The sequence below is a fragment of the Phlebotomus papatasi genome, chromosome 2, assembly GCF_024763615.1.
Source record: "Phlebotomus papatasi isolate M1 chromosome 2, Ppap_2.1, whole genome shotgun sequence".
Lineage (NCBI taxonomy): Eukaryota > Metazoa > Arthropoda > Insecta > Diptera > Psychodidae > Phlebotomus > Phlebotomus papatasi.
In genome coordinates this window covers 32,256,078-32,269,181 of record NC_077223.1, presented here as the reverse complement: position 1 = coordinate 32,269,181, position 13,104 = coordinate 32,256,078, and the positions used below count along the sequence as shown (strand labels likewise).

General features: G+C 36.5%; 2 protein-coding genes across 2 annotated transcripts; one reads left to right on the top strand and one right to left on the bottom strand.

The window, feature by feature from the left end:
- Positions 1-27: 27 nt before the first annotated feature.
- On the bottom strand, positions 28-1,946 carry LOC129803513 (uncharacterized). Its single transcript, XM_055850123.1, has one exon. It carries the CDS (start codon positions 1,714-1,716, stop codon positions 70-72), a length of 1,647 nt encoding a protein of 548 aa, XP_055706098.1. The 5' UTR covers positions 1,717-1,946; the 3' UTR covers positions 28-69.
- Positions 1,947-4,485: 2,539 nt separating this feature from the next.
- Positions 4,486-12,578, top strand: LOC129803497 (peroxisomal ATPase PEX1). Its single transcript, XM_055850098.1, has 3 exons — positions 4,486-4,692; positions 4,815-7,580; positions 12,250-12,578. Exons 1-3 carry the CDS (start codon positions 4,600-4,602, stop codon positions 12,427-12,429), a joined length of 3,039 nt encoding a protein of 1,012 aa, XP_055706073.1. The 5' UTR covers positions 4,486-4,599; the 3' UTR covers positions 12,430-12,578.
- Positions 12,579-13,104: the final 526 nt, after the last annotated feature.

Below are 13,104 nucleotides of genomic sequence, written 5' to 3'. Positions count from 1 at the left end.
CATGAATTTAGAGTAAAACTTCAGAGGTTTATCAGAGATTTTCTGTATTTACTGACTTAAGAGACACTTTCATGAGACTTTTCTTCTGCTAATGGGAACAAGAGGTGGTGGTTCTAGGGGGAAGCGTGGTCGTGTGCGTAAATTCTTCTTTGTGGCGGTGACTTTGGGAAAGAAGGCTAATGGTGGTGGATCAGAGGAAATGAATCTCAATGGCTGGGTTATTTGGGGAACTTCCACGAAGGTTACATTGCTATGAATGTCAATGATGGGCTCTGGAGCTTTTCGTTTTGTAGCCGGTGGGGCTGCAGGTGTGTCTGGGGTGTCCGGAGGGGCTGCAATTGTGCTGACAATTACAGCATAGTTACTGTCATTGATGCAGTGACTGGCCATTTGGAGGAATTGAAAGGGAGATCTGAGATGAAGTGGAGTCCTGATCCATTGTTCTGTTGCCACTCGAATGATCTCTTCCGTGGCCATTTGGGTCTTTCGGGGTGGTTTAGGTCCTGGAAGACCTGTATCCTTGGCCCTCCTGGCCAATTTTGTGTAGGTCTTTGTGGCAATGTGAGTTAGGGAATCGAGAAAGTGCCAGATGATATTATTTCTTCCATCGATAGTGTCCAGGAGTTCTTTGTTGAAAGTTTGGACGTAGGTATTGGTGCAGCGATTGACTCCAAACATTGACATCTTCTCTGGGCCTACTCCTCTCAGCCATTCATGTTCCACATAAGTGCAGATTGTGGAAAGGCCCACGGTGAAGACTTTCTTCTCTTGCATCCACTTCTTAAGGGCCACCAGGCCAGCAGCCATGTGATCTGCTGGCAGGAAAGGCAAGACAAGGAGCATCTTGAGAGCACAGGCTCCGTGTCCTTTTGTAATCTCACGCTGCAGCCTGAGGTGCTTCAGGCGTCCAACAACGGCGTCTGTATAGTGAAACCAGGATCCTTTGAGATTGGCCTCGGGGAATGTGTAGAGTAGGGCAAAGTGCATAGCAGCATCAAAGTTGGTCAGAATGATACTAGGTACCACTTGACTGGGATAGTTTTCTCGTAGAAAGGCAAAAACTGCCGCAAAAGTTGATTGAGATTTTGTAGTGAGGATTGCATACAAGATGGGAACACCTTTGTGACCCTGAACAGCATGAATGGTCAAAAGGTGTCCCCGGGGTCGAGCTATACAATCCACTGATGCATCTACATGCATCTCTTCGACTTTGCCAACAGCCTGAAGGGTTTTGGCATGCATAAAGATGACACAGCTACCTTCCTCCAGATCTACTGTAGTTCGATAGAATGCTTCTTTGCGATTGCCACAGCTCACCCGGAATAGCTCTGATACCTTCAGTGCCTCAGTCAGTTCGTACATTGTTGTGGGAACTGTGGGCAATTGCTTCCGTCGAGCCTTTCTCATTGCACTCTCGGCAAGATTGTAGCTATACAAGAGAGCTGCCTCACCATGCCTATGGCTAGCCTCCTCCCAATAGATATTATGCAGATCTGTAGTTTCTGTGGCGGCTCGACGTGTGAGAACCTTCCGGAATTTCTCCACGACAATTCTATCGGGTTCCGGATCGTGATTGTGTTCAGTTGTAATTCTAACAGCTCTACCATCTTCCACCACACATCGTCCAGGGCATTGTTTCTTGTGCAAGCAACAACGATAATACTTGATGTTGTTCTTTGAATATGCTAACCAATACTTGAAGCCATCTGCGTACATTGTTCAGCAGATACTCTGCTTTCCAGAGACTTCCGACACTACCAAGAAAACCCTTCACACTTTAATCACTCAATTTAAACCACAAAGTCTAATTCTAAATTCATTTTTTACTGTCTCTTATTGCTTTTTCTTTTAGAAAATACAGGAAAACCTATCAAGAAATTGATGAAAATAGAGAAAATCGTTCAGGTTTTACAGAAAAATACCAAAACACAGAAATTTAAACGTCAGATCTGACAGCATTGGGATTTGTTTTGGGAAATTTTTGGCAATTTTGTCTGCCATCTAGGGGTTAGTAGTTGAAAAGTCACAAAAATGTAATAGAGCTTTTTTATCTTATTGGATGTATGATTCTTATGTGTACTTCTACTCATATGTCATAAAATTATTTTTTTCTGAAACATTGACGAAGTGGAAAAAATCGCGATGTTTTTGTGATATGTTTATTTATTTATTTATTTATTTTTCAATTTTACGTTTAGAGCTTCACAATAGGAATTCTATTCAATATTATACTAAAATGATAACACGAATGTATAGAGAATTTTATTAACTTTCGTCTGGTGAGTAGAAAAAAAATAGTTAAGAACTTTTCTATTATTTAAAAAATAGGAAAAAATGGGCGTAGAATACCAAATTGGCGTAAAATTCCACCATTTTTAAGACAATTTTATGTGAAATTCCAACAGGGAATCGAAAAAGAAAAACAAAGCGTGATGTGAATTTTCACCTTATTTTTTTTTTACAATACCACTCTACAACAATTCTAGGTCTTATATTATTTTATTTTTAACTATTATTTTATCATTTTATTTTTAACCATACCAGTTCAAGATGACTGCCTCTATCGGTCGCTTTTTGTAAAAAGCGTCATTCAGTTTAATTCTCTTCCGAGTGATTGCCATATTTCTGCGGCTGCAATTCGGAATTTTTATCCTCAGGCTGGATCCTAGAAGCAATTAATTTGTTTCTTGAACACTCTTAATTTTGAATTCTTGTCATTCTCTATTTTTTATGTTCCTCTTTTTTCTGATTTTTTTATCACAATATTGTAAAAGGGATGACCCTATTCTTGTGATTAAATAAAGTAATAATAATAATTATTATTTTAACATTTTCACGTATTTTTTGCGATTTTTTCGAATCGTGGCAAAACTCAAAAAATGTTAACATTTTTTAGGTTATGTAATATAAGCCATTCAAATGCCCATTTCTGATGCCAACTCCATATAAAAAAAGGTGGCATTTTACGCCAATTTGGTATTCTACGCCAATTTTTTTGGTTTTTGGTTTTTTCCAATTTTTTAAATATTAGAAAAGTTATCAACTATTTTTTTCTACTAAACGAAATCAAATTAAATTCCCTACATATTCGTTTTATCACTTTAGCAGCATAATATTGAATAGAATGAACTACTGAAGCTCCAAACTTAAAATTGGAGTAAAATGCCATTTTGGGTTTTTAAGTGTTAAACAAAAGCGCAAACTATATATGAGAATTTGAAAATTTTACAGGAAAATATATAGATATGTGTTCTTGCCAAATTGCTAGGAAAAAGGAAATTTAATAGAAATTGGCTTTTTGCTACGAAAATCTGTAAAAATTCACTTTGGCAGTTATAGTTATTTTTCAGAAAATTTACATAAAAATAACAGGAAAATGGGAAAATATTTATTGGAAAATGAATTTAAGAGTTATAGAACTGCTGTAGAAATCTCACGGAACAAAAGACTATTGAAAAATTATTTTTTTGTTGAGAATATCTGAACTGGCATTTTATGCCAGTTTAGTATTTTACGTGATTTTTTGGCTCGTGTTTTAAAGTTTTAAGCTAATGTGCTCTAATTTACTGAGATTCTTTCTCGCTGTGACTTTTTTTGAACATTCGTATTTAGAGAGAATGTCGATGTCGATTCGGTCAACAAAAAATCGTTGGATTTCAAAACATTTGTTGAGTATCAATCTCTAATTCACGTAATATTTTGGTTCCGCTCATATCAGAGCGGTTCCAAAATGAAATTCTAACAAAATTGTTATTATATTTCATATCAAAACAGTAAAGAAGAAAAATTAGAAATAATAAATGTCTTCTCTGGGTACAATTTTGATTGAAAAAAATTATTTCTAAGAAAATTTGTTCCAATTTTTTGATTAGTATATCCGAAAATATTTACTGTGAGTATTTTCCGTAGATTTTTTTCTACTTTTGGCCCTTCCTTTGGAAAAATCTCTGAATAATTTGTTAAGTAATACCAAAAAGAAAAAAAATAAATACACAAAAAAATCACAAAAAATCCATGAAAATATCATGTAAATTCAATTTATGCAATAATCAAAATAGGACAAACTGTCTTCTGTACAATCAATTTCCTTGAAAATAATAAATGAAAGATTTCTGTTAAATTTCTCAAGGGAAAATATTAGATACTTCTGCGGAATGTTTCGCTTTTGATTTCCATTCCACTTACTTTTTTTGAAGGATAGGGGGAGGCGGGGCTACTTTGACTGTGGGGCTAGATTGTTATACGACCTTCCCGCATTTCTAAATCAAGCTTGTCGTTACAATTATTTAGATTAGATACACAATTATTTTATGTATCGAAATTACATCATGGTAAAACCCAGTTTCCATTAGAAATATGCAAAAAAAATTGTATAATAATGTAGCCCCACAGTTCAAAGTAGCCCAACCTCGCCCTAATTTGAAATTTAATTTTCTGGGGTAAACTTTTTCTCTTGTCTTGAATACAATATCTGTGAAATTTTCTAAAGGGAAGTATGGCTAAAAATAAACACACGACATCAGCTCTTGCAGAGATAAAAACGCAAAATCACTGTGAAAACTTTGTGAAAATTCTGTGGAAAAGTGTCTATGTGGAGAGATGTATAGACGTACAATGACTGTGGTTTATAAACCACTGAAAAATAATCATATTGTCCTTCCGGAAGGCTACTTTCGTCTGGTCTCTACTTATGTAAGTTTAATGGCATTTTTCTTATATTTCCCGGAAGTTTTTCCATATGAGCGATATGTGTTGGGTATCCTAGGATCCCTGGGAACCTTTTTCTTGTATTCACATGGTGAATCACTTTTTAGGAACATGGATGTCTCAATGTTTCATTCAACTATGGTGAGACATGTCATCTGTCTTGGGCATCGTATCCGGGCACCAATTTGCATGATACAGAAGTGGGATTGAATTCTGCAACTGCTCAGGCATTGGGGCTCAAAGAGGGTTCTATTGTTAAGTGTAGTTTGGTGTCTGAGGCTAAGTATGTGGCTCGGGTGTTTGTTACTCCGGCCAGTCAGACGGATTGGGAGATGACACAGCTCAGTGCTTCGAGGATTCAGGCTACAATGCTCGATCAAACGAAGATTGTTGGTGTTGATCAGAGGATTGTGGTGTGGCTGAATAAGAGTATCTCAGTTGTGTTGAAAGTTGATAAAATTGAGCCTGAGATGGAATTTGGGCGAATTGAAAATGACACTGAATTAATTGTTGCACCTTTTGTGAGCAATCAATTGGCTCTTCCGGCCAAAAAGGCCAATAGAACATCTCTGCATATTCCTCAGGAAGAGGCAGAAGATAAATTTCCGGAAATTTTGCCGAGGAATGATAGTAAAAGTACTGTGAAATTTTCTGCTCTATCAAAAAGTTCAACTGTTGCAAATGTCTCGACATTCAATAATTCCAATAGGATTGAACATAAAATTGATCTACTGCAAGATCTCCATCGGGAACTTCTTCTGGAAGCCAGTACAACTGTGGAATTTCGTGTTATACCGAAGGAATGGAGGGATGATCATCAGATTAATGAGATTTTTACCACTAGAACAAATTTACCGCCAAATTTTGATCTCAGTCGTGTTTATGTGGTGAAAAGTCCTGAGAATCGTGAGGCTTTTGTCAGTGTGAAAATTCGTCAGTCAGATGAGGATTTTCCCAGCAATATCTATCCATCGATGGAAGTTTATGAACCCCTTTTGCGTCTTCTGGGAGTTAAACCGTTTGAAAGGATCGAATTGAAGGCGAAGAATACAGTTTTGAATTTTATTGAGCGAATTGATTTACTTCCAAGTAGAAATTTATCCTTCCGGGAAGGAAGGGACATTGAGGATAATTTTAAGCATTTTATCCTGGAGAATACGAAAATCCTTCCAATTGTTCTGAATCAGGAACAAACAGTTAAATTGGCAGAAAATCAATTTGTAACGATTAAATTGATTCCGGAGACATTTAGGTATTGCCTTTTGGATGGAGATATTGTCAGGGAATCGAAGATTTTTGTCAGTGACGAGGTGAGAGTGGTCAGGAATGGTGGAGATGAGAAAAAGGATGAGGAGAGTGGAAAGAGTGAATTTGTCAAAGTTCCATCTTTTTTGGGAATTGTGGAGGATTCTGTGGAGAATTTCAAAAGGAATCTCTGCCTCGATGGACGTCAGAGAAAACCTCTTCCGGAAAATTTATTAATTGTGGGCGGTGCGAATAGTGGGAAGAGTCGAATTTGTGAAGAAATCCTCGAGAGACTATCAAAAGCACCGTATCACTGCTACTTTGACATTTTTTTCTGTTCTCGGAATAAGGGAAGAAAACCCGAATCAATCCATCGAGATTTACGTCTCATCTTCACCACGTGCCTCACACAGAGTCCATCGATTCTGCTCCTGGACAATCTCGATGTGCTGACCAAGAATGTTGGAGAACAGCATACGCAAGATGCTGAATACTATGCCAAAATCTCTGATACCATTCAGAGTCTAATCCTAGAATTCACAGCCACTGCTCCAATTTCTGTAATTGCCACCGTGGGGAGTGTAAAGTCTCTCTCCGGAAGGATTTACACAACCCGGGGCAGGCATCTGTTTCAGCGTCTTGTAAAGATTCCCGATCTCGATGGTTCAGACAGGCAATTCATCTTACAGGAAGTGGCAGGAAAAAGTGGTGTCCGTGGTGAGGTAAATTGGGAGAAATTTGCCAGATTGACAGAAGGCTATAAATTTGGAGATCTTATGCAATTCATAGAACGGGCAATTTTCCACAGTGTCAAGGAGAATTCCAAGACTCCAAGATTTACTGAGGATATCCTCAAGGAAACACTAAAAATCACAAGTAATTTCTGCCTGGAAGGTATAGAGAGCAATAGTGGGAGGAATGAAGAGGCTGACGAGGAAATATCCGACGAGATACCTGGCCTTGCAAAGGCTACAGAAGTTCTCGAAGAAGTTCTTCTCTGGCCATCAAAGTACACAAGTATTTTTGCCGAATCTCCGCTTCGGAATCAAGCTGGTGTTTTGCTCTTTGGTCCACCAGGAGTTGGTAAAACCTTCCTTATGGCCCAAATAGCCAAAGCCTGGCATCTGCGAATGATTTCGGTAAAGGGACCCGAACTCCTGGCCAAGTACATTGGTCAGAGTGAAGAGAATGTACGACAGTTGTTCGATCGAGCCCGAAGTGCTCGTCCCTGTGTTCTATTCTTTGACGAATTCGACAGTTTAGCCCCTAGACGGGGTCATGATTCCACAGGAGTGACAGATCGTGTGGTTAATCAGCTCCTGACTGAATTGGATGGAGTAGAATCACTTCAGGGAGTAACAGTCATTGGGGCCACCTCACGTCCAGAACTTCTCGATCCGGCTCTTTTGCGTTCTGGTCGGATTGATCGTCTTGTAGAATGTCCTATTCCTGATACAAATGCTCGACAGGAGATCTTTGTGAAATTGTCCAAGAGCCTCGATCTAAATGGGGATGTTTGTTGGAAGGAGATGGCAGAGAAAACTGCAAACTTTACAGGAGCGGATATTCACAGTGTTCTCACGTCTGCAACGATGATTGCGGTAAAAGAGGCTCTCGCGAGGAGCGAGGTGAGTTTTCCTTGTTTCACTGTTATCAGTTGCGCTGCGTGACGTCTTCTCGCTGGAGGCACTAATTACCATCCATTAGATGCAAATACAGAGTTGGGAAGTTTATAGATTTATTACGAATTGAGGGACCATGGCTCAAATTGGTAGAACATTCGCCTAAATTTCCACAGGTTCCCAGCTTCCCAGTTTATTCTTGTGTGTAACTACACTGAGAAAAAACAGGGGTGCGATTAACTTTTTTCCTCATAACTTTAACACTTTTTAGGTGTAAAAATATATCAACATTTTTTAATGTTAATTTTACACCTTTTGAGGGTAAAATCAACATGAAAAAGGGTAACTTTAACCCCCAATACATCTAAAAAAGATAATATTTACACCGATTTCGGATCAATACTGCAGGGTAAAATTAACATTTCCGGAATGTTATTTTAACTTTTTCGGATTTCTCTCAAATGTAGGGATTTTTCCACTCCCTCTTCCGGTGTGACCGAGGATTCAGGAACTCGGCCTTCTCGTACATCTTTACTGCCAGAACATTTTTAGTGACCTAAAGAAGATTCGAACCCGGAAATTTGCATCAGAGAGCAAGCAGTCTACCGCTCAACCCATTGAGTGTACATAAGAACATCCTTTTGACTAAGTTTTACGATAGAAAAACGTTCCAGCCTCACGGAATGCTTGATTTTGTGACTTAGATCCTCAGGGAACACCACTTCTCGCCAGTGCCCCACTTTTAGCCATTTATATTGAAATCGCAATTTTTCCATTATTTGTGAAATAAAATTCTACTGCTGTTACTTATAGAATCGAAAAACACTAATTTTTTGTTTTAAATTTAAATGTTTGGGCATTTTTTAGAGGAATATTTTAAGCAAGTGCATCGAATCCAATATTTCTTACCAAATATTGTAAGTGTCATGAAACTTTTACTTACTATTTAATTACATCCGGTGAATACATAAAATTTGTATATAGTTAGTTAATGCTTCATTTTATATTAGTTTTATGTAAAGATTAGCCATGGTGGAAAGTGGTAATATTATAAAATTGATTCACCACCTGTCGCCATTGCTTTTCAATAGACGACGCTAACTTCAATTCATACATTCTCAGTTGTCAAATCTGCTTTGTTTACTTTCTGCAAGAGTCTAATAATTTGATTTCTGAAATTAAAGTGAAGAAAAATTATTTAATATGAGTAATAATAAAGTGATCATGAGGAAAAAGAAATACTGAATGTATTCTTTGGATTTCTGGAGCAGAAATTATGGGGTCACTATCAAAGATACCCACAATGTGGTTTCCAATCTTCTGAGTCGAAACTTTGGGTCTACCAATTGCGTTTTTTAGATGTACTCGTGTCTCATCATCATAAGTTTCGACGGTTTTATATATATGCTGTCGTGATTTTCCACAAAATTAAACAAATAACGACGCAAATTCATTCCGAAAATAATCTAACAGTAGGAATTTGCACGATTTTCTTGATAGGGAGTATATCCGGTGTTTGCCAGTGGAAAAGTGGTCACCCTAAGAGGACAACACTTTTTGGTCTTCCCCAGAGTTTTCGATGAAGAAGGTCCATATCGGAACCGAAAGCTCTGGGTAAGACCAGAAAAGTGTTTTCCTCTTAGGGTGACCACTTTTCCATTGGCGAACACTGGATACACTCCCTATATTCCGGAAATATTTCTGAACGATTCTCCTTCTTTTAATTCCTTATAACTCGCCATTTTAACCTAAATTATATATTAATAAAAAATACAGTGTTTTTCATTATACTTTTATATGTTTATATTGACTACTGAAAACTTTAAAATTGTGCAAACCGACGATTTTTGTCTTAAATAAGATAACTTCATAATATAACGGGTAACAGGATGTTAATTGCACGTATTTGACCATTTTGAACCACTTTTTCAAATTTTGTCAAGAAACTTTTGGCCTATGAAAAATGATTAACTTTTGAAAAAGAATTATTTTTGGCATGAAATAAAATTTGTTAATTTTTTTTTGAAACACGTAAATAATATTTACAATTTATAAACAACTCATTTGCAAAAAGGAAAAATTGAAAAATTAATTTTTTCTATCATTTTTCCATCTGATTTATCGAACATAGCTTCTTTGGCCGATAATGTATATGTCACAGTTAGAAAAGTTGCTTTGCGATCAGATTCAAAAGGGAAAGCACTGTTCTCACGAGATCGAATAGTATAGTTTTTTTTTACTATTACGCCATTTTTATTTTTACTAGTTCATAGCCGATTGGAACTGATTTGTAGGTCCTGAAAAAGATTGCCTTTAATAAACTTGGAAACTGGAACTGGTTGTGGTATGAGAAGGTTTTATACAATGGAATAAATACATTACATACAAATTTTATACAATGGATCAGAGACATAGATTTTCTTCTAAATACAGTTCCTACTAAGTATTTTTTTTTTAAATATGTGAAAATTAAAGGCCCCAGAAAAAATTACTAGTTTTTCAATTAACCTAAAATTCTTTAAAAATAAAAGATTTTTATTGGAGTTTTTGCAATTTTTTCGAGGAAACTCTTATTTTTTCTGAATTCGAAATAACATTTCTTTTTAGGATAATATTTCAAAACTATTCTCCTTAGATAATCCAGTTGACATTATTGAAAGTGTAGCTCCCGTCTTACTAAAATCTTGACTACACGCTTACTTTTAAAATAGCACCTAATATCCTAATATCCTTTTAGAGTTGATTAGGCTTTGACCTTAAAAGGAACCGTTATTAGGGCATTTAATGAACAAAAAGCTCACCTTGACAATCTCTAAAACATATCCCAAAATAAAAAAAAAATCGCATTTTGACGGCTCCATGCCATACTATGCTAAGTCGACTTAGGGCAGAATCACATTGACAGTAAAATGCTCACCGTCACCGTCAAAGCCCTCACCGTATTTCGCTGATTTACGCATTTTCATTGCAATTCTTACGCAAATTTTCCATTACGATATTACCTAGTCTCATACTCGGTGGCACTAGGTGAATATAGTATAAGAAAATTGAATAAATAAAGCGAAAATGCGATAAACGGTAAGCAAAAAAAAACTGTAGGATTTTTTGCTACAGTTTTTCGTACAGTTTTTTTGCTCACCGTTTATCGCATTTTCGCTTTATTTATTCAATCTTCTTATACTATTTTCACCTAGTGCCACCGAGTATGAGATAAGGTAATACTGTAATGGAAAATTTGCGTAAGAATTGCAATGAAAATGCGTAAATTAACGAAATACGGTGAGGGCTTTGACGATGACGGTGAGCATTTTACTATCAATGTGATTCTGCCCTTAGTCTTAGGGCCTTGACAGACTTGAGGATTAGCCGAGAGGCGACTTAGCGTAATTATATTTAAAATAATAGTTAAACTGCATTTCTACAATGTTCCACTAAGCCATCTCTCGGCTTAATTCGCAAGTGTGTCTAGGAGGTCATTATATTACTCCGAGGAATATGTTGTTCCTGGGACCAAGGTGAAAATTTGGTGGTCGGAAGTATGTTTAATGGCCTCTACACATTGGGAGCAATTTTTGTCAAAAATTGCTTTTTTGAAGGAAATTCCCTGCAGCGTTGTAGGGGGAAACGTCAAATTTCTGTCAAAAACGCAATTTTTGACGGAAATTGCTCCCAATGTGTAGACGCCTTAATACTCCAATTCGACCATTCTCTATAGACAGCATATCGTCGCATAATTCCTACATATAAAATAGATCATGAAAAACGTGATTATAATTTCAGCTACTGCCACGATTGTAAACGCTCTTGCTGGATGCAAAGAAAAATTTAAATTTTCTGTGTTTTGCAAAATTATTCTAAACTATATTCCGTGTAATTTTGTCCATTTTTAGGATTTTGACCATTCGCGATTCTTGTTTTCGGGATTTTGATTCATTCGAGATTTCAGCTCATTTGGGATTTTGTTTCCTCGAATTTTGCGTTCGGAATTTTGGCTTTCGAGATTTTGGCTTTTCAGGTTTTTGGTCGGCACCAAATAGCATTCACAAATACCCCAATTTGCCATCTTTAACCGTTTGGCTTTTAGCTCTGGTAACCAGGCAGACGGATGGAAAAACAGCAAAACGTTACATTTTGGAAGAAAAATCGCGCGGGAAGGGAAATAAAACACAAAATTTAAATAATTATCGTAAACATGAAAAATGACATCTGTTGAAAAAGTTGAATTGCTTTTCTTATAAGGTTTAATATCTGATGGGTTTCATTATTAACCACAAACTCTTTTTCATCTCAACCCCTAAATTTATTTAATCCCATATCAAGAATTCTATTGAAACATCCTTTCCCCAACTCTGTGAGTATAAAGTTAAATGGGTAAAATTTTCACCTAGTAACTCGATGGATGGTAATTATTGTCTATTAGCGCTTCATGATGAAGTGAAGAGGAGTAAGAGTAAATGAAAATTCAATAGAGTTTCTCGTTGAGAGGGTTAATTGAAGACAAATCGAGCAATTTATCCGATATCACTATACTTGATGACTTGTCGTTTCTCTTTCAATGAACAACTTTCAAACTCATTTTCTTTTATCTTTCGCATATTGTTTCTTTTTTTTTTGATTTTGGAGGTTTTTGATAGTGAAAATTGAGAATTTTCCTGTTTTTATGTTTTGTGTACAGGAAGTTCCGGATAGTGTGATGCTCTATCAGAAGCATCTTCTTGAGGCTCTAGCCACTACCAGGCCTTCACTTAGTTCGCAGGACATTGCACGATATCGTAAGATTTATGCAAAGTTCACCAACAAAGATCGTCAGGCAGCTAATAGGGATTTTGTGGCTAAAAGAGCGACTTTAGCATAATTTTCTTTTAGGTCATGAATTTGGATTGGGCAAGGTGTATGTAAGGTTTGGTTTTTTTGGAGAAATATTGTATTGTGTTTTGGAAAGTCTAAAAATGTCTCAAAGACTGATTTAGAAAAAAAAAAGAAATAAAGAAATTTCAGTAAAAATAAGTAAATCTGTTCTGTAGATAGAATTTTCATTATTTTTTTCAAGCCAATGAGAGAATTTTCTTGAAAAGCAAGTTCAGCACAATGAAAAATCCCTTTTGAAATGGAGAGAATAGCTGAGGATTTTCACGCAAATTCCAATTGATTTTGTGGTAGAGATTCAGTGAAGGATTCATTGGTAATTCTCAAAATATTCAATCGTCAGATTGGTGTGATTGAATGACAAGATATAGGTGCAGTGGATAGAAAGAGAGAAAGAGCTAGAAAAAGAAGCTTCAAACATTTTGTGAAACTAATCCCTTTCGAATGGTTTTTCTTCCAAGGTTTTCCCTCTTTTTTTTCGGGGGGCGTGAAGGAGGCGCAGAAGAAAATGGTTTTTCCCTCTTTGATTTGCCACAGAAAATACCCTTTTTCCCATTTCACAAGACTTTCTCTTATATTGAGGGTGGTATAGTGTGAGAGAGAGAGAGGGTGGGAAAATGTCTCTGGTATATTCAAAAGAAGAAAATAAAATTCCCACACAAAC

What these genes read in the sequence shown, in the direction of transcription:
- LOC129803497 (XM_055850098.1), top strand. Translation starts at nt 4,600, where the DNA reads ATGTATAGACGTACAATGACTGTGGTTTATAAACCACTGAAAAATAAT. An exon ending in TTCGTCTGGTCTCTACTTAT is followed by an intron (nt 4,693 to 4,814) that starts GTAAGTTTAATG and finishes ATCACTTTTTAG; the next exon opens with GAACATGGATGTCTCAATGT. An exon ending in AGGCTCTCGCGAGGAGCGAG is followed by an intron (nt 7,581 to 12,249) that starts GTGAGTTTTCCT and finishes TTTTGTGTACAG; the next exon opens with GAAGTTCCGGATAGTGTGAT.
- LOC129803513 (XM_055850123.1), bottom strand. Translation starts at nt 1,716, where the DNA reads ATGTACGCAGATGGCTTCAAGTATTGGTTAGCATATTCAAAGAACAAC.